Source organism: Zingiber officinale, chromosome 11B, assembly GCF_018446385.1.
Source record: "Zingiber officinale cultivar Zhangliang chromosome 11B, Zo_v1.1, whole genome shotgun sequence".
Lineage (NCBI taxonomy): Eukaryota > Viridiplantae > Streptophyta > Magnoliopsida > Zingiberales > Zingiberaceae > Zingiber > Zingiber officinale.
Genome location: NC_056007.1, coordinates 65,575,642 through 65,601,935, shown reverse-complemented (window position 1 = coordinate 65,601,935; position 26,294 = coordinate 65,575,642). Strand labels below are relative to the sequence as shown.

General features: G+C 35.0%; 2 protein-coding genes and 1 long non-coding RNA gene across 5 annotated transcripts; 2 read left to right on the top strand and 1 right to left on the bottom strand.

The window, feature by feature from the left end:
• Positions 1 to 2,845: 2,845 nt before the first annotated feature.
• LOC122033302 lies at positions 2,846 to 3,977 on the bottom strand. Its single transcript, XR_006126487.1, has 2 exons — positions 3,040 to 3,977; positions 2,846 to 2,940 (listed from the first exon to the last, which is right to left on the bottom strand). It is a non-coding gene; the product is annotated as an uncharacterized LOC122033302 (long non-coding RNA).
• A 17-nt stretch (positions 3,978 to 3,994) lies between these two features.
• On the top strand, positions 3,995 to 5,816 carry LOC122033301 (NAD(P)H-quinone oxidoreductase subunit N, chloroplastic-like). The gene is made up of 4 exons (XM_042592312.1): positions 3,995 to 4,382; positions 5,189 to 5,305; positions 5,404 to 5,489; positions 5,582 to 5,816. Exons 1-4 carry the CDS (start codon positions 4,047 to 4,049, stop codon positions 5,667 to 5,669), a joined length of 627 nt encoding a protein of 208 aa, XP_042448246.1. The 5' UTR covers positions 3,995 to 4,046; the 3' UTR covers positions 5,670 to 5,816.
• A 2,034-nt stretch (positions 5,817 to 7,850) lies between these two features.
• On the top strand, positions 7,851 to 12,519 carry LOC122035027 (hydroxymethylglutaryl-CoA lyase, mitochondrial-like). Of its 3 annotated transcripts, none has more exons than XM_042594389.1 (9): positions 7,851 to 7,982; positions 8,961 to 9,159; positions 9,665 to 9,764; positions 10,110 to 10,289; positions 10,607 to 10,687; positions 10,778 to 10,941; positions 11,508 to 11,644; positions 11,838 to 11,953; positions 12,059 to 12,519. In XM_042594389.1, the coding sequence occupies exons 2-9, from the start codon at positions 8,993 to 8,995 to the stop codon at positions 12,287 to 12,289; spliced, it is 1,176 nt and encodes a 391-aa protein (XP_042450323.1). In that variant the 5' UTR covers positions 7,851 to 7,982; positions 8,961 to 8,992; the 3' UTR covers positions 12,290 to 12,519. The 3 variants fall into 3 exon arrangements, with proteins under 3 accessions (XP_042450323.1, XP_042450325.1, XP_042450324.1); XM_042594391.1 differs by having other exon boundaries at positions 7,851 to 7,987; XM_042594390.1 differs by lacking the exon at positions 7,851 to 7,982 and adding an exon at positions 7,994 to 8,130.
• The last annotated feature ends 13,775 nt before the right edge of the window (positions 12,520 to 26,294 follow it).

The following is a 26,294-nucleotide window of genomic DNA, read 5'->3' as shown; positions in this document are numbered from 1 at the left end:
GATTCTGGGCACTCGGAACTCAATTTTGACCGGATCGTGTTTGACCACGATTCATTGCGAAGGGAATAAAACTTTATCCCCCTCTCAGGCGTCTAAAACCCTCCAGGCGCCCCGACCAAGGCTATAAATATAGTTTTAGTCCAGAAATTTCAAATTAGAACAAGAATTAACAATACAACACTTGTGAGCTTCCATTTCTAGTTTAGCTTCTCTTTTTTGCACTTTCACTACTGTAAGAAGTTTCTTCGTCTGAAGGAGATCTTTTTAGTGTACGATTCATTTCTTGGATTAACAACCTCTCCGGTTGTAATCAAGTCAAGTTTGTGAACCTCTTCTTTTAGTTTATTGCTTTCTTTATTTAATTATATGCAAATATTCTTTTAAAAGTTCAAAAAAGGTTGTGTTTTAATTTATGCAGGGCTATTCAACTCTCCTTCTAACCAGTCAACGCGGTCCAACATGGATGATGCGCAAAAGAGCCGACGCTCGACACGAAACAACAAGACGTCACTCAAGGGAGACCAAGTATCCTGTCCGAACGGGAGGAAGGTAGGTGATACAAAATCATCACAAAAGGGAGCCACTAAGATCAATAGAGTGGAGGGGTTCTGATCGAGCGATTACCGCACTCGGCCAAGCAGCGAGACCTGGACGCGAACGGAGCGAAGTCCCAACTGAGCGACTATCCCGCTCGACTCGACAACGGGACCACTGTAGTATCTCTCGACATCCTTTTAGGAGATAGTGCTGCTGACACGAAGTATGAGCGATAGACAGATCGTACGGCAAAAACTTCTACTGTCGCGTCAGAAATATGCATATCTTGTTAAGGTATAATATCAGGAATATTTTCCTGACAAGACCCTTTCATGAGACACATAGGAGAATATATTCATGCCTTGAAAAGCACGCACACTGCCCACAGGTGGCAAAAGACAATTACACTCCCCTAGCGTCCCAGTCAATCCGTCCCAAGGTCAACACGAAATATATATATATATATATATATATATATATATATATATATATATATATATATATATATATATATATATATATATATATATATATATATATATATTTCATTTATTTTTTATACTTTTTTTTTATAAATAATAAAAAATATTTTAATATTATAAAAAATAAAAAATATGAAGACTGCTCACGTGTCTCTCAACATTTTTTTTTATAAATCCAACACCTTTCGTTATATACTAATCATTACACACGCATTATGTATATAATATAATACATTAATACATAAAAATATTATAAAATAAGTTTTTTCTTTATAAATATATTAAAAATATCTTATATCATCCAAGAAATAATAAAATATAATACATAAAAATTTTAATTTGAAAACTGTTAAATTAAATTATTAATTATACCTTTAATTAGTTTGTAACGAAAATATTTTATATCACTAGAAAAATTAATTAAATAACCGATAAAATATAAAATGATTAGATAAAATTGTAATTTTTTAAAAATAAATAAAATACAGATGAATTAATAGGATTATATCTATATGCAAAAAATTTAAAATAAATAAAAAAATGAGAAGAAAAAGTATAACAAAAATTTTAAATAAAACAAAGAAAAAAAATATTGATAAAAAAACTGATAGAGATTAAGACGGTAAAAATAGCAATTTGTACAAATTAAGTTAATAATTTAAAAATATAAAAATTATTAATAATTCTAATAATTAATTTTCTTATTATTTTTAATATGAAAAAAACATTAACATAATTTAATTTTAAATTTTTATTTAAATTTAATTATTAATTTTTCGAAACTCTTAATTAAATAATGAAATAATTATAAGATTCCTTTCATATTTTTATTATTTTACAAATATAAAAAATATATATTATTTTAATATTAAAATAATAAAAAAAATTTAGGCAGCTTAGTTTTTACTAATATTAAAAAAAATTATTTTAATAATAAAAATTTACGTACAATTCCCACTCATAAACTCAACTTTATATGTAATTCTAATTCTCATTTTTCAAAATTTTTATTTCCACTCTCTCCAAAATAATAAACACTAATTTATCTAATTATCTTTAATATTTTCAGATATACAAAATTTAAAAATGAATATAATTTTTTTAAATTTAACACATTAAATTAGAATTCAATATAATTTTTATCAAATTTAATATTTTTTTCTATTTTAATGATGAAAAATATATTAATTTTTTTTTAAATGATATTCATTTAAATAGAAAATATATTATTTTTTTTTAAATTACAATTTTAAAAAAATTATATTAAATAGAAAAAAAATATAAAAAAAAATATGAAAAATCAATTTTAATAGAAATATACTTAATTCTTATTTAAAGTGCTGAATTTTAATAAAAATATATTAAATTTTAATTTAAAATACTAAATTTAAAAAAAATTATACTCATTTTTAAATTTTTTTACCTAAAAAAACAAGAGGATAATTAAGTAATGATATTTGCATGAAAAAATTGCATAATGAGAATGAAAACAAAATTTTTTAAAGACTGAAAGTTAAAATTATAATTGAAAATTTTTCTTTAATTTACTGAAAATATAAACAACAGTCCTTTAAAAAAACATACAAAGGAGCGCCCTTTCCCACCTCAATGGGCTCTACGGAAGAGCTCTAAGAGCATCGGGATGTGTTTGGTGGATGTATTTGGAAACAAGGGATTAGTATGATAGTTAAAAAATAATATTTAAATTATAAATTTAGGAATGATAATTTTTAGATTTATAGAACTCAGTTAAACCGATATAACTAGTAGCAGTGGCTTTATTTTCAGTTCCATTTCCATTATCTACTGAGAAACCCTCATGGCTCTGAGCCCAGGGAAAAAATTAATTTTTTACGTTCTGGGATAAACCGGGCAGATATACTGATGCGTCATTCAGCGGAGCAGCCATACCACTGTTCCCCTGTGATCAGCAAGAGATTACTCTACTCCAGTTTCTTTTATCAACGATTTAAGAAATTTATCGCAATTTCTCAGCCATCAGAACAGAAATAAGCAGTACCTTGCTTCGTGGCCACGAGCTAATACATGAACAGACAAAATTTAGTCGCCCTTTATGATTCCAGATCAACTCATGAAAGCTATGCAAAGGGTTTTCACTTCCAGTGCAAGTTTCTCGAATTGCCGTAGATTTGGACACTTCGATCCACCTGTTATATCCAAAGCTTTCATCCTGCCAAAGTTCATAAAGTAAACGAGAGAGGGAGAGAAAAAAAATGGAAATTATGATTTTAACGCAGGTGATGAGTAAGACTCTCTGAACAAACAAACAAAAAGTAAGAAAACAAAATTGAAATGTTTTCCGCATTAGAAATTTTCCTAAGCAAGCCTGAAAAAAATGCGTTTTTTATCCTCCGCAGGACATGGTAAGAATTTTTTTTGTAGATCCATATAGATCTGAGAAAAGCAAATAACCAATCGAAGAGATCAGCTTTCAAAGTTAAACTACTAGAAGAAAAACAGATCCTGAAACAATAAAAATCAAATACTTCCCCTTTTAGTCGAAATCAAAGAGATATCACCGGCGTCGTCCTCGTCGCAGATAAAAGGTTCTCCAGGGAAGGGGAGGAGTTCATGGAAACCATCGGAATGGGAGGAATTGGAAGACACCAATTTTGACAATCTCCAACCGATCCTCTATTGATCCGTAGAGGAAAGGAGAGGAGAGGAAGCATCAATCATGGGGTTTTCCAACCCAACCCCATCCCAAGAGATTCCAGGAACGCTTCTCCCGTTCCCTCTCGCCTCGCCGCCGCCGCTAGGGTTCTGCCTTTCTGCGCTCGGCGATCGCCATCCAGATGTAGGACGAGGGTTATTTTCACTTTAGCCCTGTGATTTCCTAGGTTTCTCAATGGGCGGTGCTATGGAATGTCTCCAAGGAATTGGGCCGGGTCCGGCCCACATCTTATCCCCTTTCCCGCCACAAGGCGCTACTTCGCAAATCGCAAGCCACAAAAGAAACTGCTTGGTTATCCTGCGAGAAACCGAACCGCACGAGAGGAGAGAGGGATGGCGTCATCGGCCACCGCCTTTCACCTGGCAACGCCGCTTCGATCGGCGAGTGGAGTTCAGCAAAGGCGGAGGAGGGTGGCGGCGGCGGCAGTGGGCGTGAGGTGCGGGCTGGCGGATCTGATCGGGGGTGACCTGATACTGCCGGATCTGGGGCGGTGGCTGGAGGACGTGGAGAAGCACAAGGCGCTAGCGATATACCCGCCGCACGAAGGCGGGTACGAGGGCCGCTACCTCAATCGCCTGCGGTACCAGGGTTACCGATTCCTCGACCTCACCGCCCGCGGCCTCGGCGACCTCGAGTCCACCCTCACAAAGATCCACCCCGTTTGCCCCGTCCGTACTCTCCTCTTACCATGGTTTCCATTACGTCTTTCTGCTTTTTAATTTGATTAAAACAAGCTTTTTATTCAATTTTCACATGATCAATAAGATTAGTCTGCCATCCATCAGCACAAGCTCTAAGTTTGTAATCACAACACTAGGAAGGGAAGGCACTATGAAAAACGTACCATTGAAGCCTATACCTGGAATCTGACCAGGCCTTCTGGGTGAAGAAATGAACTGACTTTGTAGGCGTTTCTTTAGCAATATAACAATTATTTAACTGAATATGCACTTGTTGCAATTGTGCAACTTCATCTTCAAGAGGCAGTAAATCAGATGACTAAATGGCTTCTTCAGTGTTAACACTCAACTCCATTTGCTTGACATGATCAATCAAACTTAGCAGATGCCACAATCTAACCTCTTGTACCATCAACCTGTTCAACAAATTTGTCTGCTTTAGATCTAGCTTCAATCTGTCCTGTTGACATGAAAATAAGCTAGACACTTCCAACTAAATGCAAGATCGTGGATTTCCGGACTGTATTTCTCCAGGAGTCTTTAGGCTACCCAAATTAGGGGGCAATCACTGAATAACAAATGATAGAAACAGTGCTTTGCGCAATGCAGGATCTTTACCAATACTTGTCCTATTAATCATCTCTGCTAGAAGATGTATAAAAACATTTAAAATGATGGGCATGATGAGGGTGGCAATGTTTAGAATCTGACCTAGTACTGTCTATTTGTGTTTGAGCTTCTAAGAATTGAATACTTATGCATAAATGCTTAGCTCACTAAATGTTTGCATGCAGCCTCATCTAGGAAAACAGCCCATATCAAGATGGTACTTCCCACCTGAAGTGGATTACAGGCTTTCCTTGATGTCACCTGATGACAAGGGCCTTGTTCTCTGGATCATAGAAGCCAAGGTTTAGCTTTCTTTGACTACAGATGCATAGCTCCATCATTGTCAACTATAAATACAGATCAATTAACGAACACACTTAATTCAATTCTCCAAAAATAGGTTCTTTCCAAGGCCGAGTTGCAATTCCTTGCCTTGCTTCCAACCCTTCGTCCAAAAGTTAAGGTCATAGCAGAATGTGGGAACTGGTAAACTTGACCACCTCATTTGATGAGCTCGATTGCATTTCTCTCTTATGTTGTTTTGGACCAGGCTAATTAATGATATTTGATGAGTGCAGGAGAAAGTTTGTGTGGAAGCCATTGAGAGAAATAGCAGGCCTTCCAGCAGCTGGAGAGTCATCAAGCAGTCTTCAGCCAGAAAAATGAGGTGTTATTGCTTTTAAATTGGATGACCTCATTTTATACTCCACTCCACTGTTGATTCCTTCTCATACTTTGATGTATAATTTGTTTTCTTATCAGAAGTAATTGTACATGCTTTTTCTGAATTTATGCAATTAAAATCTTTCTTAATGAATGTTATTGTCAATATTCTATATCTCTGTTCTGTTTGAAGATGAGACATGATAAGAATGGTTGTTGCAAGTCATTAAATAAATTGCAATGTTATGATACGGTAACGATTCTTAATGGTTATCCAAATAGTAGATTGTCTCCTCTCATTTTCTTAAAATGAAAATGAATGAACTTAGGATTACGATCCATCTAATGTAGATTTCTATTCATAGTATGTCCTCTTTGATTGACTTTTTGTGTCGGTCATGATCTATGTCAGTTGGTTAAGATTCTCAAATGATAGATAGTGTTACATCCTGTGTCTCATCTCATTACTTGGATTTAATCTCTAGATCCAGATAGTTCAATCTTGTGTCCCTCTATATAGTCATATACCACCTTCTCATCTGCATAGACTGATCCAATCTCCCAATCTATATAATCTGATCTGATTTCCTTGATTCACATAGTCTGATATTGTATGCTAATATGAGGTGGATTCCTAAAACTTCCTATTGAGCTATACTTTAGGGGAGCTAGATATGAGGTCGATTTCATAGGTAAACAATGAAGGATATAGGACGATTAAGAGCCTATTACAAGGTGAGCTCAAGGACAACAGAAAATATTAATGAAGTTGAAGACGAGTTAAGAGAGTAAATTATGAATGCAAGGATTATGTGGATTGTAAATGAATGAATAAACATCAAATGGGTTTCTTAAATTATGTAAATTATATAAAAAAAAAATCTTAACATGAAAAATTGATTATTTTAATCAAAATTACTTTATACAAAGTGCTATTATATTAAAATAATTTTTTAAATCAATTTAATCAAAATTATTTAAACTTCATTAAAATATTAAAATTATTTTAAAATAGTTGTAGCAATTATCTAAATAGTTATCACACAATTATAATTAAATTTTAAACCTAAATATTATAACTTTGAATTCTAAATCTTAAATTTTGAATACTATTATATCAATAATACTCTTTATCAACTTGATCATAATTAGTTTAACATCATCAAAATTACTTTAAAATAGTTGTAAAAGCTACTAAATAACTATCTACAATACTTAAAAAAATATTATATTAGTTATTACATGTTAACCTTGTAGTGCTATAATAATGCTGAAAGTAAAAAATAACAGTGTAGTAATTATATGGTAATTGTTACAATAGCCTTGAAATTAAAGGGTATTCTCGGGATAAAATTTTTAATGAAATATTTTTTTAATTTACATAATTTAGGACCTATACCAATTGACTAATATGGTGGAGGTGTTTTCCATCCCTAAGAATAAAAAAAAAAATAGAGTTGCTATGATATTTTTAATGAAATTTGCTCCTTTTCTGGTCTTTTTAATGAAATTTGTTTCATTTTAAAGATAACGGAACTCTTTGTGATATCATGCCATAACATGTTATTTCTAATCAGATACGGATTATACTGAACAGATCTAGAAAATGATATGGCGTTTTCGACAGGATGATATCAAAATACTAATTAAAACCGTGGTACCCGGGCCGAAGCTTAACTAATTTCATTAATTCGATTAGTCAATAATAATAATTAATAATAATAATAGTAGTAGGTAGACGTTAGCCATGACAAGCCTCTTTTAACCCAAGTCAATAATTATTTTCTACCTAAACCCCGGAAAGCTGGATTGCGTTGACCCCAACTAAGATTGCGTTTTTGTTTTTTCTTCATGAAAATAGTTCAATTACTAGAACATCTTTAAAATTGCCAATTGCCAACACGTAATTGCTCCGGTAAACCCTCGCTAGTTTTGATATGTTCGTTGTCGTTAATACATAAAAAATGACGAACACTATAAAGCCGATGACTTTGAAATACACGTGGCGAAACTGGAGGCGACCAATACGGTGTCCCGTGCACCCCAGTCCACAGTGGATCGGGAAAAAACCAACGACCCACAACGGAATCGTTAAATCCTATGTCCAGGATCGACGGTTCGGATAATTTTAAGCTTCCGGACCCACTAATAAATAGGGCGTTCTTGGTCCCCTCTTCCGCCTTTCCTCCCACCTAACGCGAGTCCACCTTCCTCCCTCCGCAATTTCCTCCATCGATCGTTTGAGTTTTGCGGCATCATCGATTGGAGTTGTAGGTGGGCGATAAGGGCGAGGCACCGGTCGGCTAACTCGATAGTGTAAGGTCCCCTAACAATCAACTCGACCGAATCGCTTGCTTCGCTTCCAATCGAAGTGTACTCTTTTACCTGTTTGAAATTGAGAAAGGAGACTCTTTGGTTCATCTGCTTGCTCCTTACTCGTTCTCTTCTGAGCTTTTGGTTGCAGGTCAGCAGGAAAATTTCTTATTTGTCCCCCCTCGTCATGGTTTGATGTTCCTGTCTGATGATTCCACGATAATGAAACTTAGATTTTCTTTTTCTGGGCCAAGTTTTGACTTTTTTATTTTTTATTTTTTTTTTTTGCGAAAAATGTAAACGATGTGCAAATGTTCGTTTTTAGGCGAATATAAGAAATAAAATGGTGTGTTATGAGGTTCTGCGCATGACAAAATAATGCATTTCCGTGTTCATTTTGAAGTCTGGAGTTACCCTTCTGCTAATACTTTCAATCCCTTCATACTGAGTCAAAATTTAGTTCATTGGGATTATTTAAATCTAATGGGAAGAAGAATAAGGAATAGGAGCGTTACATTGGTTATATTGTTGAATTAGTGAAGTTCTCGCACACATGTTGACACCCTAATTTTAACTCTTAAAAACATTAGATGCGTTTCATTTATTGCTCCCGGCATTGTTGAAGAATCTATAGACTTGACAAAACGTGGCCAATAACCAAAAGGACTTCAGTTGTATTCTTAGTTTTTTTTTTTTATTTCTCTTGAAAACCAGTATTATAATGTCATGTTCTCCTCCTTTGTATTTTTTCCAGCAAGAATTTGAGATGTTATTTTAACACAGTAGAATAGTAATTCTTCTTCTTTTTGAATAATAATCAACTAATTTAAGAACATACATTTCAACAAAATGTTTGTGGAAGTAATTATCATCTAGTTTAATTATTGATTTCTTTTATTGGGAAGTGCATTAAAAACTTTTGTCATACTAATTTTTGTATAAGTTAAATTCTAAGGGTGGTGGACCAACTGCTTCTTGCAGGGGCGCTCTTATAATTGGCATTTATTGCAAACATGTCAAGCTTAGAGGAGCCTCTAGGTTTTGATAACATGCCAAGATTGAGTATTATTGGTAGGCTTCAACGTTGCACTTCCACTGCCTGTAGGCCAAGGGTTGATGAGACCGAAGCTGGTAGTTGCCTAATTGAAGCCAGAGAGTGTAGCTCATCTAACAGTTGTAGGTAAGTTTGACAGTTGAATTATAGTTCATTATGATTTAAGATGATTCCTTTTGAAAATCTCTAATAAATAGTTTTATTTGGTTTTTTTTGCATTTATCTTAATTTTCTACATGTGCTAAAGTAGCTATGTCATGTCAAATGTAATTAGGAAAGGTGCAAAAGGAAATTTGATGATTTGTTTACTGAATTAGAAATCTAAATCTCAAATAACAATTGCAATATAATTTTGTTACCAAATGTTCAATTTTGTTTTTATCTTTCAAATGCTATAAATGTTATCACACTTGTGTTCCATTGTGATCCACGAGAATTTCTTGAGTAGAGTAAATAAGAGAATCTGGTGCAGCATTTTTAGATAAAATATAATCTTGCATTATTCGTCTTGGAGTTTTATGTTTTCTTTTTCCACTTTATTCTGAAATTTCATGATCATAGTTCAAAATGAATTTCTCCTCTTTGTTTGTTTTAAGTCATTGCTAATTTCTCCACTTTCTTCTTTGTTCAGTGAAGACTATGGCTGGAGGACACAAACAAGAGACAAATTTTCTAGAGATTCCCTGGTTTGGTTATCACATGCTGATGAGAATCAAGCAGTATTCAACAAGGTTTTTGTGACTCATGTTTTCTGCCAAATCCTTTCAATGGGTCCTCTTGGAATAACTTGCATGTGCATTTTTAGCTAGCAAAATTCCTTTATAAAGAGTAATGGAAAAATGAACAATTTTAGCTTATTTTAATGTTGAGATTAGTGTCAATACCAGAATATGTTTTTGAGTAATCCTATGCTTTGAGTAGAAATGGCATTCCCTTGAAACAGAAGAATGTTGTTGTAGGACTTATGCTGGAGAATATTCATTTTTCCCATGTGTTTCGTAGATAAATTGGGGTTTTAATTTTTTTTTTCATTCAAGAAAAAAATACAAGCAAACTGATAAATGATGCATCTGCAGTTTTTTCGCGGCATGCCAAGATTTGTGAAAATAGTTGAAGTTGGTCCTAGAGATGGTTTACAAAATGAAAAGCACATTATACCTGCAGTTGTAAAAGTTGAATTAATAAAGAAGCTGGTTTTGTCTGGTTTATCTGTTGTCGAAGCCACAAGCTTTGTTTCTCCAAAATGGGTACCACAGGTAATAACAGTTCCTATTGAATCGATATGTTGTTTATTGAACTTGTAAATTGTTAGTAGTGAAAAAAACATAAATCTACTTGTTCAAAGGAACTTACAAAAGTTTGCTTCTAATGAAGTGATAAACAAGAGAGAATGTTAAGACAAGATAAACTAATGATTCTTAAATTGAATAGTTTTAATCTTATATAAAGAATTCTTTATCTAATTTCGCAATTTAATCTTCAAAGCTTGAAATATTTGATTGAGGTAAATCACATGATTTGTCATTCATGATATATTGAACCTTAAAATTTGGTGATGAGTATTTCACTGCAGTTAGCAGATGCTAAGGATGTCGTGGAAGCAATTCATGATGTTCATGGTGTCAGATTGCCTGTCCTGACTCCAAATCTAAAAGTAAGTTCAATAATTTCTGTCTGAACCTAGGGTTGCTGGGTCACTCTCATTATTTGAGGAAGAGTTTATAGTTACACAAGGAATATTCAGGGATTTAAAGCAGCCATTGCAGCTGGTGCAAAGGAAGTCGCAATATTTGCATCAGCTTCTGAGTCCTTTTCCAAGTCAAACATTAATTGCAGCATTGAAGAGAGTCTTACTCGTTATCGTGAAGTTACTGCTTCTGCAAAAGAACTCAACATACCTGTTCGTGGGTACGACCTTCCTCCCTATCCATAGTTATGTGTCATTACCATTGTACTGAATCTCAACCAAAGAATATTTAGATAGCATTTTTCACATTTTTTTCATACTTGTCATAGATTAATTTTTCCCAACTTGGTGGTTTATCATTTGCTCCGGCTTCTTAGCCATCAATTCTGGTGTCTCTACTGTGTTTCCCCCCTTGATATAAGATGTATATTGTGTGCAACTGCTATTCTAATCCAGTGACCACATATTCTCGAGAACCTCAGTTTGTCCAGATTCTTGTTTGAATTTGGCTGCCAACAACTTGCTTGAAGATTCACATCATTTTCTTGTTTCAAGATGATAGGCTAATGCACTACTGACTATCTAGAGTGCTATGTGGCAATGTGAATCCATTGGTTGTTGCCCCCTTTTCTGAATGGAAAGGGCGGGGTCCTCAGTGTGGTATTTGTAATATTGTCATTAATTTTTTTGACACATTTTATGTTCCATATTTTTTTGTTCTTTTTTGTTTTTGCATTCAGCACTAATTTTCTGATGGCATCTCAAATGGACCTCACTTAATTGATAGGTATGTGTCCTGTGTTGTGGGATGTCCCACAGAAGGACCAATGCCTCCAGAAAAGGTGGCATATGTGGCAAAAGAACTCTATGACATGGGCTGCTATGAGATCTCACTCGGCGATACCATTGGAATTGGTACTCTAGGTAACATTTTCCTTTTCTCTGTGATGTGCTTAAGATTGAGTAAATTATTTTGGCTTTCTTGAGCTGAGCTCCAAATTTTAATTACTATTAAGACTATCGATCCTGAAACATCTATATTGTGTTGGTAGTAGTTTTATTCACACTATCAATTCAAACTCGATGCTAGTGTAACATGGATATTTCTGCCATGAAGGTTCTGTGATCCCAATGCTTGAAGCTGTGACTTCACTCATTCCAGTGGACAAGATTGCTGTCCATTTCCATGATACTTACGGCCAAGCGCTTCCAAATATTCTGGTGGCCCTCCAAGTAAGTGAAAATCCTCCATCATAGCCAGTCCTGAATATTCGGGACTGACACGGCTCACTGATGATAACCACGGCTACTTTTTTAACATGTCCATTGCTTTTATAGATGGGAATCAGTGTAGTGGATTCGTCGGTGGCTGGCCTAGGTGGATGCCCCTACGCGAAGGGAGCTTCAGGGAATGTTGCCACTGAAGATGTAGCGTACATGCTACATGGTTTAGGGATAAAAACCAATGTGGATCTGAGGAAGCTTATGGCTGCTGGTGACTTCATTTGCAAGCACCTGGGGCGTCAGTCTGGATCTAAGACCGCCTTTGCATTGAGCAAGGCCAGCTGATTCGTCGAAGATTAATTATATTTGAGATGTCAAAACACACATCGATCTTTAGAGATGTTATAGACCACTATACACCCTTCACAAGGGGTCGATATTCGATATCAAAGCATTGCAATTTCGAAGTTTGCATAAAATAAATGAGAAATCAATTTGCCAGTGAAGTCCTCTCTATGCCAAATCGCACTTCACAGAAGTGATAGTTATTGCTAATTATATTGTTGTGTGGACTAGACTGCTAGTGAATATACTTATGCCTGTTCTAATTGTCGGTTAGTGTTTTTAGATTTAGGCAAGTGGAAATAAAAAAATTACAATTCAGCTTTTGTTTTAATTATCTTTTTAATTTTGTTTTTTACTGATTAAAGAGCATTATTCTTGGGAATGATACAATCTTATGTGCTCGATTTTTTGTTTTTGATAATTGAAGAAATTTACTCAAGGAAAAAATTTACATCATAATATATATCGAGTATATATCTACTAAACTAGAAAATTAAATATCTACAAATTAGAAAGAAAACCAATTAGTTGATTACAATTTTATAAATTTGGTACTACTAAAAATAAATAAATCTTAATTTTTTCTAAATACAGAAACTAAATCTCCTGTTTCTACATTCCTCTCAAGCTAAGTTGTATATGTTATACAAACCAAACTTAGAATTCAACTCATCGACACTGATTCTTGGAAGTGCCTTGGTGAGTATATCAACAACTGCTCTTTTGTAGGAATGCCAGTAAGTTGAATGATTCTTATGTTGACCTTTTCATAAATAAAATGACTATTCATCTCGATTTGTTTCGTCCTATCATAATGCACTGGATTTTTTTAGCTATATTGATTGCTGCTTAGCTGTCAGTAAACATCTTCACCAGGGCTTGAACTTCCTGTTTTCCTACCTAAGTTGTATATGTTAGAACTCTATGGTAGTTTTGATGTGAACAACCAAGTCAGGTTAGGTCCTGTGAGTTTTTAACCTCTGTGTCTAAGTGTGCAGGAACTTAGGAGCACAGGAAGTCGAACAGAAGACGCAGCTAACGAGAAGGATGGCACAGGGAGAGAGTCGACGAGCTCGGTGCATCCGAGGGACGAGATGCTACGTAAGAGTACACCGACGGACGAGAAGGATGCACGCGACAGTCCGAGGGACGAGAAGCCGGGGAGGAAGTCTGCTCGAGGAGAAGGCCGGAAAATGGGTTCGGGTGAGCTCTATTCCAGTGGGCCGAAAGCATCCAAGCAAATGGAGTAGCGAAAGAGCCAAAAAGGAGTTGCGGAGTTGCGGAGTTGCGGAGTTGCGGAGTTGCTAGAGGCATCTTCATTGGAGTTAAAGGTGCTTTTCGCCTTTCAGTGAGAAGGTGCCTTCAACCCACCATGGAAAGCGCCTTCAACTCGTTGAAGGAGCCTTTGACCAAACAACATTAGCTGTTTGTTGTTGTTGGTTTAAGGATAAAACCTTATCCACTTGAAGGTGCCTTGAACCCTTTTGAATGCGTCTTCCACCCATGGATAAGATTTTTCAGGGGCTATAAAAAGACCTCTGGATCTATCAAATAAACATCAACTCCAGTATTCATTTCCTAGCAATTATCTGAGCAATTAACAAGTGTAAGAGGCTTCTTTGCCTTCACCGAAGGAGATCTTTTAGAGTTTTTTCATTGTCCTTGGATTAACAACCACCTAGGTTGTAACCAAGTAAATCTTTTGCCTCGTCTTTTTAGTTGTTAATTTAATTTACTATTATTGTTGCTTTTAATTAGAGTTGAAAGAACGGGAAGGGTGCTGTTTTTGTTGATAGGCAATTCACCCCCTCTTGCCGGTCTCCAGCGATCCAACAACATCTGTGTAAATCTCAACTATACGACTCACTCTTTCTGAAGAGTAATTTATGACCAGGAGTCATCTTCAAATATATCAAAATTATGATCACCGTATCTAAATGATCCTCAGTTGGATTATTCATATGTTGGTTGACTACACTCACCAAATAAGCAATATCGGGTCGAGTGTGTGATAGGTAAATGAGCTTTCCAACCAACCTATGATACCTACCCTTGTCAATTGCTGTGCCTTCTTCACTTCGATTCACTTTCTTTGTAAAATTCATAGGTGTATTAGCAGGTTTGTAGCCAAGAAAATCAGTTCCATTCAACAACTCCAGCATATACTTCCTTTGTGATATAACAATACCCTCCCTTGATCGAGCCATCTCCATTCTAAGAAAGTTGTTGGTTGGTACTCGGAAAACCTAGAGGTTCCACTGTACAAAAATTTTGTACAAAGGTCTGAACCTTTTCCTAGCTACCATGTGTTCTTTTAAATTAAATTTTGGATCGCCTGCGGAACTTAACACGTTTGATCCAAAACTTAATCTATTTGTTCTTTAAGGTTTAGACTTGGATCTCCTGCGGAACTTAACACGTTTGATCCAAATCACCTAAGTTATTAATTCCATTAAATATTAATTTCCATAATTGGTTCCCAGTACTGACGTGGCGAGGCACATGGCCTTCTTGGATATGGGAACAACCACCACCGACTAGACAAAACCTTTTATGGAAAGCTAATATTTAATTTCCTAAAATAACTTTAGGTCAACCAAAAGGAACAATCAAATCACAAGGAAAAGAAAAATAAAAGAACACAACTTCGAAAAATATATTCGAAATACTAGAATCGTAAGCCTCTTGTATTTGGTATTATTTCCATAAATAACTAGCATGATGCGGAAAGAAAAAATTACTAGTTATACCTTCTAAAAAGACCTCTTGATCTTCTACCGTATTCCTCTTCTAACCTCGGACGTTGTGTGGGCAACGATCTTCCGAGATGAGAACCACCAAGCACCTTCTTCTTCCTTGCAAGTTTCGGCCACCACAATTCTCCAAGAGAAGTAGAGGTCCGACCACCACCACCAAGCTCCAAGGGATGCAAGAAACAAAACCACCTTTCTCTCCTTCTCCTAGCTAGAACCGGCCACCATCAAGAGCTCCAAGAGAGGTTGCCGCCGGCCATAAGAAGAAGAGAAGAGGAAGAAGTTAGGGCCGGCCACCAAGGAGGAAAAGAGAGGAGAAGAATAATAGAGTTGGTCACCCGTGAAGACACCTCTACCCCCTCTTTTATAATCCTTGGTCTTGACAAATAAGGAAATTTTAATAAAAATTCCTTAATTCTTTTGTCATAAAAGGAAAAATTATTTTAATTAAAAACAATTTTCTTTTTTTAATAATAATGGTCGCCACTTCTCCCCAAAATAAGGAAAATTTAATTCACACAAGAATTAAAACTTCCTAATTTGTTTCTAGAAATTTATAAAAATTTCTCCAATAATTTTATCCTTCATGATTGGTTAATAAAAAGGAAATTTTATAAATTAAAATTCTTCTTCTAAACATGTGGATAATTTCCAAAAAGGAAAGTTATCTCTAAAAATTAAAATCTCTTTTCAATCTACAAATAAGGAAAGATATCAAATCTTTTCTTAATCTTTTGTAGAAACTAATAAAAGAGAATATTTAATTTTTAAACTTCTTTTAAATTATTATCATGGTCAAAAAGGAAAGTTTTCTTAAAAATAAAATCTCCTTTCAATCTACAAATAAGGAAAGATTTCAAATCTTTTCTTAATCTTTTGTAGAAAGCTTTAAAAGGAAAGATTTAATTTTTAAACTCTCTTTAAAACTATGATATCCACATAAGAAATAATTTTAATAAAAATCCTTTTAATATGATGTGGCCGCCACCTAAACTTGGGCTCCAAGCTATTGGCTCCACCTTAAGGCCAACCTTTAGGCTCGGCCCCATTGTTGGGTAAGAAGGTGGGTATGGTGGGTATAAATCTCTATATACAAGAGGCTACGATAGGGACCGAGAGGAGGAATTGGTTTTGGTCTCCATTGAAATTAAGCTTCCGTGTTCGCCTGAACACACAACTTAATTCCATCAATAATAATTCATTCCACTAAAGAACTATTATTGAACTACCGCACCAATCCCAAATTACATTTTGGGCTCTTTCTTATTATGAGTGTGTTAGTCTCCCTGTGTTTAAGATGTCAAATGTCCACTAATTAAGCGAGTTACTGACAACTCATTTAATTAATATCTTAGTCCAAGAGTAGTACCACTCAACCTTATCGTCATGTCGGACTAAGTCCACCTGCAGGGTTTAACATGACAATCCTTATGAGCTCCTCTTGAGGACATTCTCAACCTAGATCACTAGGACACAGTTTCCTTCTATAATCAACAATACACACTATAATTGATATCATTTCCCAACTTATCGGGCTTATTGATTCATCGAACTAAATCTCACCCATTGATAAATTAAAGAAATAAATATCAAATATATGTGCTTGTTATTATATTAGGATTAAGAGCACACTTCCATAATAACTGAGGTCTTTGTTTCTTTATAAAGTCAGTATAAAAGAAACGACCTCTAATGGTCCTACTCAATACACTCTAAGTGTACTAGTGTAATTATATAGTTAAGATAAACTAATACCTAATTACACTACGACCTTCCAATGGTTTATTCCTTTCCATTATGGTCGTGAGTTACTGTTTATAATTTATAAGGTACTGATAACATGATCCTCTGTGTGTGACACCACACACCATGTTATTTACAATATAAATTAATTGAACAACTACATTTATCATAAATGTAGACATTTGACCAATGTGATTCTTATTTCTAGATAAATGTTTATACCAAAAGCTAGGCTTTTAGTATACACTCTAACAATCTCCCACTTATACTAAAAGACTAAGCTGCATATCTGCTGCCATACATCTGATTCCCAACCCTTCAACATGTCCATCAAAAGCTCTCGCCTTAAGGACCTTAGTGAAAAGATTTATAGGTCATCATCTGATGCATTCTAGGCGGCAACAACTTCTCCTCGTTTATACGATTTCTCGTATTGGGTAGTACTTGCGCTCTATTGTGTTTACTTGCCTTATAGACTCATGGTTTCTTCGAGTTTGTTACTGCACCATTATTATTACAATAAATTGTAATAATCTTTGGACAAACTAGAAATCATATCTAAGTCTATCTTGAGGTAATTAAGTCATTCAGCTTTTATGGTTTCCTCAGAGGCTTGCCATATACTAAGCTTCTATGGCGGAATCCAGAAAAACATCTATGCTTATCACTCTTCCATAGTTATGACTTTACCTCCTAAGGTAAACACAAAACCCCGAGGTTGACTTATTATTGTCCCTATCCGATTGGAAGTCAAAATCCATGCAACCCACAGGGACCAAATTAACTGCCTTGTAAGCTAGCATATAATCTCTAGTTCCTCTAAGGTACTTTAATATATGCTTTACTGCAGTCCAATGTCCTTGTCTAGGGTTACTTTGATATCTGCTAACTATGCCCTTGGCAAAACAGATTTCTGATCTCGTGCATAGCATACATTAGGTTGTCTAACTGCCGAAGCATAAAGAACTGCCTACATGTCCTCAATCTCCTTTGATGTCATCGGAGACATCTCTTTAGATAAAGACACTCCATGCTTAAAAGGTAAGAAACCTTTCTAGGAGTTTTGCATGCTTAAAATGAGCAAGGATTTTTCCGATGTATCAAGCTTGGGATAAGTAAAATATTTTTTTTTTCTTGAGATCCCTTATTACTTTGATCTCAAGAATATATACATTCTCCCAAGTCCTTTATATCGAATTATTTGGACAACCATACCCTTACTTTTGACAACATTTTGATATTGTTTCCAACTACCAAAAATGTTATCTACGTATAGTACAAGAAATACCACCACGCTTCCATCACACCTTTTGTATACACAAGACTTATCCGGTTACTAAATCCATATTACTTTGATAAACTGGATGTTCCAAGACCTTGAAGCTTTACCTCAGTCCATAGACTGATTGAGCTTGCACACAAGATGCTCTTAGCCCTTTGCAATGAACCCTTCTGGTTGCTTTATATGGATGCTTTCTTCAAGACTTCCATTAAGGAATGCTGTCTTGACATCCACTTGCCAAATAGATAAAAGAGCATGGCTACCAGTGAAAAAGTTTCCTTTTTCATCAAGCCTTGCCTTGAAAGTTACCACCTTCCTGTCTATCCCTCTTTTCCTATTATAGACCTTTTTACACCCAACGGCTTTTACACCATTTGGTGATTCTACAAGCTTCCAAATTTTATTAGAATACATATATTCTAATTCTGTTATTCATTACTCTTTGCCAAGATGATGCATCTTTATCTTGGAGTACTTCATCATATGACCGGAGATCAGGTTCATGTCCTCCAGGGATCGAATCAAAAAACTCTCCCAAAACATGAACCTATTTAGGTTGCCTAACAACCCTCCCACTACGACAAGACACTTTCTGCAATTGTGTATCATATGTGATACGTGTTGTAGTTTTCTTGTGGTATCTCATCTTGTACAGTTGGTACTAGGTTAGATATGTCCTTTATTATTTCCTTAAGAACAAATTTACTTATGAGCACGTGGTTCATTATATAGTCCTTTTCTAAAAATCAGTCATTGATGCTAACAATGACCTTCTGATTTTTAAGACTATAAACCTACTTTTGTTTATCTAGGATAACTTACAAACAAGTGAACTTCTATCCAACTTATCATTATCTCTCTTTAACATATGTGCTAGATTACCCGAATCCGAATATGCTTCAAAATAGGCTTACGCCTATTCAGCAATTTTATATGAGTAGAGAGTTATGACTTGGAAGGCACTATGTTCACTTTCATTTTCAGAGTTTATCCTTAAAAAAAATTTGGTAATTTTCTGAATAACTCATCATCTATCTAATTATTCCATAAGAGTTCTTTACCTTCTTTCTACTACACCATTCTGTTGGGGTGTACCAGATGCAGTTAGTTTTGAATCCAACACTGATAAGTGACTCCTAAAATCTCTCAAGAGGTACTTGCCACTACGATCTTCCATAGTGACTTTTTACTTTATTCCTCCGCATCAACCTTGTACTCTTTGAACTAATCAAAGTACTTAGTCTTGCGGTACATTAAGTAAATTTATTTGTATCTTGAATAGTTATCTATAAATTAGACAAAATATTCAATACTACCTCTTGTCTGGATAGTGATAGGATCACACAAATCAGAATGAACTGATTTCAACATATCTTTGACTCCATACCCCTTGGACTTAAAAGCTTCTTGGTTATTTTTCTTCCAAGTAAGACTCGCAGGTTGGAAAGATTTCCACTACCAATGAACCCAAAAGTTCATCAGCTACCAATGAATCCTACTCAAGTATAACCTAGCTTTAGATGCCAAAGATATAATTGGTTCATTTCCGAAGGTTGCTTTCTCTTAAAATTAGAAGATGTGTTACTAATTTCCATTTGTTGCATCGTGGGAGTTATTGGATTATAAATTGTCAACCATCATACCAGAATAGATAACTTTCCTATTTTTCTTGATAACAACTTTGTTATCAAAATAGACACAATATCTATAATAGTTTAGAAACTGAAATCAGGTTCTTTCTAAACTTGGTACGTAAAGACAATTACTTAAAATCCATATTTTATTCTTATCAAAGGATAAACATCTCCCACTGCAACAGCTACCACTTTTACAGTAGTGCCCATGTGGACGGTGATTTACCTTTCATTTAGTTGTCGGGTTTCCTGGAACCCTGCAATGAATTGCAGACATGATTAATGGCATCTTGTATCTACACTCCAGGTTCTGGTAGATAACACCACTAGACATGTTTCAACTAATGAATTAAATACACCTAAATTGTTATTAGTTCTAAGAAGACAGTCTACCTTAATGTCCAAGTCCTATTTCCAATCATTACAATTGAGACTACTAAGTCTTTTTCTATAGTATGACTACTAGGGATTGACAAACATCCTAAGAATCACAAAAACATTTGGTCAAGATCAACTCCTTAAAATCTCCATGAATTTTGTGTATACAAAATCGAAGAGGAGATTTTATTCATTAATTTTATTATCTCGTCAACTTTACTTTATGACGAATAAAATTAATAGTTGATCTGTCTTTGATCAAATATTTGGTCAAAACTCTTTGAATTTAAAATAACATTGATTCCTCAAACAATATTATTTAAATTTACCAACACCTCAAACACTGTGAATTTTGCATGCCATGTTAGTGTGGACGTATACAAATTCATCATTTGTAAGAGGAGGGTTTTACCCATTGACTATCTTGTCAATATAACTTTTTGACAAATAAAATTACCTCAAACACCATGAATCTTGTATGCCACGTTAGTGTGGACGTATACAAATTCAAACATTTGTAAGAGGGTTTTATTAATTTTATTATATTGCCAATCTAGTTTTATGACAAATCAATAGTTGGTTTCCCTTTGGTCACACAAGTGATAGTAGTGACTCAGTTGGGGAGGATACTATTAAATGTGTCTAAGTGTATACCATTTCTTGACACTAAGTCCATTAATAAGATTATGCCCTTCCGTTGGGGAAGATCACACGCCTAATTAACTTCCTATAGTCATCCAAAATGGAAGTCCATTCTAGTGATCCACAAACAAGCTCATCCGTTATGGAGGAAGGCACTCGAGCCAACGCCAAGCTTGTTTGCATCACTTACAAACCAAGAATGGAGACCATGGATTTACTTAAAAACCCCTCCCACTTAGTTATTTGTAAATGAGGAATTTTAACTATGCTAGCCTACTAAATATGTAAACCAACATGCACACACAGACAATATAAAAGCAATAAATAGAAAATCTAATTTTCAACTATTATGGCTTTTATCTCTAGTTGTCCTCCGTGTGTTGTCATCCCAAGCTGCTGCCATATTTGGCCACGCTGTCGCATCCATCTTGCTCCTAGTTCCGCTGCGCCTCTGGTCCTTAGAAGGTTCCACGCTTGCAAGATTCGATCCATGACATAAATAGAATTTTACATTTTGATCCTATATTCCATAAAAGGAATGTACATGTATCTAGATCAAAAATAAAATCCTAATAAAACTAAATACAGCTCTACTGTATTTTATAATACAATCATGCACACACATATAAATGCCCTTGACATGTCCAAGGGTCCAATCACACACATAATAACTAAAAGCCATAATAGTTGGATCCTGCATCCACAAAGTTAGCACATCCTACTATTAACTTGCCTAAATTATGTATGACATGTGCATAATTAAACTAATACCAAATACAGAGGCAAAACCCTAGCTCTGATACCAATTGTTGGTTGCTACTCGGAAAACCTAGAGGTTCCACTGTACAAAAATTTTGTACAAAGGTCTGAACCTTTTCCTAGCTACCATGTGTTCTTTTAAATTAAATTTTGGATCGCCTGCGGAACTTAACACGTTTGATCCAAAACTTAATCTATTTGTTCTTTTAGGTTTTGACTTGGATCTCCTGCGGAACTTAACACGTTTGATCCAAATCACCTAAGTTATTAATTCCATTAAATATTAATTTCCATAATTGGTTCCCAGTACTGACGTGGCGAGGCACATGGCCTTCTTGGATATGGGAGCAACCACCACCGACTAGACAAAACCTTTTACAGAAAGCTAATATTTAATTTCCTAAAATAACTTTAGGTCAACCAAAAGGAACAATCATATCACAAGGAAAAGAAAATAAAAGAACACAACTTCGAAAACATATTCGAAATACTAGAATCGTAAGCCTCTTGTATTTGGTATTATTTCCATAAATAACTAGCATGATGCGGAAAGGAAAAATTACTAGTTATACCTTTTAGAAAGACCTCTTGATCTTCTACCGTATTCCTCTTCTAACCTCGGACGTTGTGTGGGCAACGATCTTCCGAGATGAGAACCACCAAGCACCTTCTTCTTCCTTCCAAGTTTCGGCCACCACAATTCTCCAGAGAAGTAGAGGTCCGACCACCATCACCAAGCTCCAAGGGATGCAAGAAACAAAACCACCTTTCTCTCCTTCTTCTCCTAGCTAGAACCGGCCACCATCAAGAGCTCCAAGAGAGGTTGCCGCCGGCCATAAGAAGAAGAGAAGAGGAAGAAGCTAGGGCCGGCCACCAAGGAGGAAAAGAGAGGAGAAGAATAATAGAGTTGATCACCCGTGAAGGCACCTCTACCCCCTCTTTTATAATCCTTAGTCTTGACAAATAAGGAAATTTTAATAAAAAATTCCTTAATTCTTTTGTCATAAAAAAGAAAAATTATTTTAATTAAAAAACAATTTTCTTCTTTTAATAATAATGGTCGGCCACTTCTAATTCCCCAAAACAAGGAAAATTTAATTCACACAAGAATTAAAACTTCCTAATTTGTTTCTAGAAATTTATAAAAATTTCTCCAATAATTTTTATCCCTTCATGATTGGTTAATAAAAAGGAAATTTTATAAATTAAAATTCTTCTTCTAAACATGTGGATAATTTCCAAAAGGAAAGTTATCTCTAAAAATTAAAATCTCTTTTCAATCTACAAATAAGGAAAGATATCAAATCTTTTCTTAATTTTTTATAGAAACTAATAAAAGAGAATATTTAATTTTTAAACTTCTCTTTTAAATTATTATCATGGTCAAAAAGGAAAGTTTTTCTTAAAAATAAAATCTCCTTTCAATCTACAAATAAGGAAAGATTTCAAATCTTTTCTTAATCTTTGTAGAAAGCTTTAAAAGGAAAGATTTAATTTTTAAACTCTCTTTAAAACTATGATATCCACATAAGAAATAATTTTAATAAAAATCCTTTTTAATATGATGTGGCCGCCACCCAAACTTGGGCTCCAAGCTATTGGCCCACCTTAAGGCCAACCTTTAGCCTAGCTTGAGCTTCAAGCTTAGCTTGGCCCCTATTGGTTGGGTAAGAAGGTGGTATGTGGTGGGTAATCTCTATATACAAGAGGCTACGATAGGGACCGAGAGGAGGAATTGGTTTTGTCTCCGATGAAATTAAGCTTCCCGTGTTCGCCCCGAACACACAACTTAATTCCATCAATAATAATTCATTCCACTAAAGAACTATTATTGAACTACCGCACCAATCCCAAATTACATTTTGGGCTCTTTCTTATTATGAGTGTGTTAGTCTCCCTGTGTTTAAGATGTCAAATGTCCACTAATTAAGCGAGTTACTGACAACTCATTTAATTAATATCTTAGTCCAAGAGTAGTACCACTCAACCTTATCGTCATGTCGGACTAAGTCCACCTGCAGGGTTTAACATGACAATCCTTATGAGCTCCTCTTGAGGACATTCTCAACCTAGATCACTAGGACACAGTTTCCTTCTATAATTAACAATACACACTATAATTGATATCATTTCCCAACTTATCGGGCTTATTGATTCATCGAACTAAATCTCACCCATTGATAAATTAAAGAAATAAATATCAAATATATGTGCTTGTTATTATATTAGGATTAAGAGCACACACTTCCATAATAACTGAGGTCTTTGTTTCTTTATAAAGTCAGTATAAAAGAAACGACCTCTAATGGTCCTACTCAATACACTCTAAGTGTACTAGTGTAATTATATAGTTAAGATAAACTAATACCTAATTACACTACGACCTTCCAATGGTTTGTTCCTTTCCATTATGGTCGTGAGTTACTGTTTATAATTTATAAGGTACTGATAACATGATCCTCTGTGTGTGACACCACACACCATGTTATTTACAATATAAATTAATTGAACAACTACATTTATCATAAATGTAGACATTTGACCAATGTGATTCTTATTTCTAGATAAATGTTTATACCAAAAGCTAGGCTTTTAGTATACACTCTAACAAAAGTATCTTACTGTCCCAAGGTCTTTGATTTTGAATTCGGTTGCCAGCAATTTTTCAGCCTAAGAATTTCCTTTGAATCATCTCCAGTAAAGATGATATCATCCACATAGACTATAAGAATTGTCATTATTTCTCCTGATCCACCTTTAACAAATAATGTGTGATCTACCTACTACTGTGAATACCCATTGGCTGTCAAAGTCTTAGCAAATCTCTCAAACCATGTGTGAGGTGACTACTTTAAGCCATACAATAACTTTTTAATTTGCACACCAAGTTTTGGTTTGACCTATTTTCTAGTCTAGGAGGTATGATCATGTAGACTTCCTCTTCGAGATCTCTATTCAAGAATGCAGTCTTAACATCAAGTTGATATAATGGCTAATCTCAATTTACTGTTAAGGATAGTAACACTTAAACTATGTTTAGTTTGGCCACTGATGTGAAGGTCTCTTGATAGTCAATGTCATAGAATTGAGTGAACCCCTTAGCCACAAGTCTTGCCTAGAACCTGTCCATACTCCCATCAACTTTGTACTTTACAGTAAAAATCCACTTACACCCAATTGGATTTTTTTCCCAGGTTGTGGTAATATTGTCAAGACCTAGGTGTTGTTTTCTAAGGCCCGAACTGAAGGTCCCGACAAGAGGAGGGTGAATTGTCCTGCATAATAAAAACAACAAATAATTTTCTCAAACTATTGGGCTTAAACAACTACACACTTAATCAAAAGACTAATAGAATTAAAAGAGTACGAGACAAACAATTTTTACTTGATTTATAATCAGAGAATTGCTACTCCAAGGAAAGTAGGCTTACTATGAAGATCTTCTTCTCGAACAAAACATCGGTGGCGGAGGAGGCTCGTACACGCAAATGAAGCTCGGAAATGAAAGACAAAAAGAAACTCAAAGTATAGAAGTGTCTTTCCGAAATGGAGAAGATCAGAGCTCTATTTATAGCCCACTGGTCGAAACTGATCATTTGCTGACGTGGCACGACTCGAGCGCCCGGACCCTCTCTGGGCGCTCCCAGCATGGCAAAATTCTATCTCCACACAATGGCTATGCAATAGGTACACAACGGCCAAGTGATCACATTTTATCCATCTTCGGTCGCCCGGACTCGCTCCAGGCGCTAGAATGTATACTAAAAGTCTAGCTTTTGTATAAATATTTATTTTGAAATAAGAATCACATTGGTCAAATGTCTACATTTATATGATAAATGTAGTTGTTCATTTAATTTATATTGAAGATAACATGGTGTGTAGTGTCACACGAAAAATCATGTTATCAGTTCCTTATAAATTATAAATAGTTACTCACAACCAAGATATAATGGGGCAAACCATTGGAATGATTGTAGTGTAATTTGATATTAGTTTATCTTGAATATAAAATTACACTAGTACACTCTGAATGTATTGAGCAGGACCATTTGAGGTTGCTCTTTTTATACTGACTGTAAAAAGAATAGGACCTCTGTTATTATAGAAGTGCGTACTCTTCATCATGATATAATAACAAGCACGTATACTTAATATTTATTTTTTTAATTTATCAAAGGGTGAGATTTAGTTCGTTAAATCAAAAGACCCGATAAGTTGAGAAATGATATTATTTATATGGTGTGTTGTTGATTATAGAATGAAATTGTGTCCTAGTGATCTAGGTTGGTGATGTCCTCTTGAGGAGCTCATAGGGATTATCATGTAAACCCTGCAGGTGGACTTAGTCCTGTATGACAATAAAGTTGAGTGGTACTACTCTTGGAGCTAGATATTAATTAAGTGAGTGTCAGTAACTCATTTAATTAATGGACATTAGATATCTTAAATACAAGGAGTTTAACGCATTAATGATAAGAAGGAGCCCATAATATAATTTGGGAATGGTACGGTAGTTTAATGATAACTCTTTAGTGGTATGAGTTATTATTAATGAACTTGAGTTCGGTGTTTGGGGCGAACACGGGAAGCTCAAGCTCATCGGGAGACCAAAGTCAATTCCTCCTCTATGTCTCTATTGTAACCTCTCATATAAAGCCTTATATCCACCCGAAACCTAGTTTCTTAAAGCCTAAGCTAAGGCCGGCCAAGTCTTGCTTGGTGTCTAAGCAAGGGGCCGACTAAGCCAAGCTTTGAGCCTAAGCTAGGGCCGACCACACATGGAAAAGGAAATTTTATTTTTTGTAAAATCT

Bases quoted from the DNA above. Each gene is read 5' to 3' on its own strand.
- LOC122033301 (XM_042592312.1), top strand. From the start codon at position 4,047: ATGGCGTCATCGGCCACCGCCTTTCACCTGGCAACGCCGCTTCGATCG. The intron at 4,383-5,188 runs GTCCGTACTCTC...GTTTGCATGCAG, and splicing joins AGATCCACCCCGTTTGCCCC to CCTCATCTAGGAAAACAGCC. The intron at 5,490-5,581 runs GTAAACTTGACC...TGATGAGTGCAG, and splicing joins ATAGCAGAATGTGGGAACTG to GAGAAAGTTTGTGTGGAAGC.
- LOC122035027 (XM_042594389.1), top strand. From the start codon at position 8,993: ATGTCAAGCTTAGAGGAGCCTCTAGGTTTTGATAACATGCCAAGATTG. The intron at 10,290-10,606 runs GTAATAACAGTT...ATTTCACTGCAG, and splicing joins CTCCAAAATGGGTACCACAG to TTAGCAGATGCTAAGGATGT. The intron at 10,942-11,507 runs GTACGACCTTCC...CTTAATTGATAG, and splicing joins CTCAACATACCTGTTCGTGG to GTATGTGTCCTGTGTTGTGG.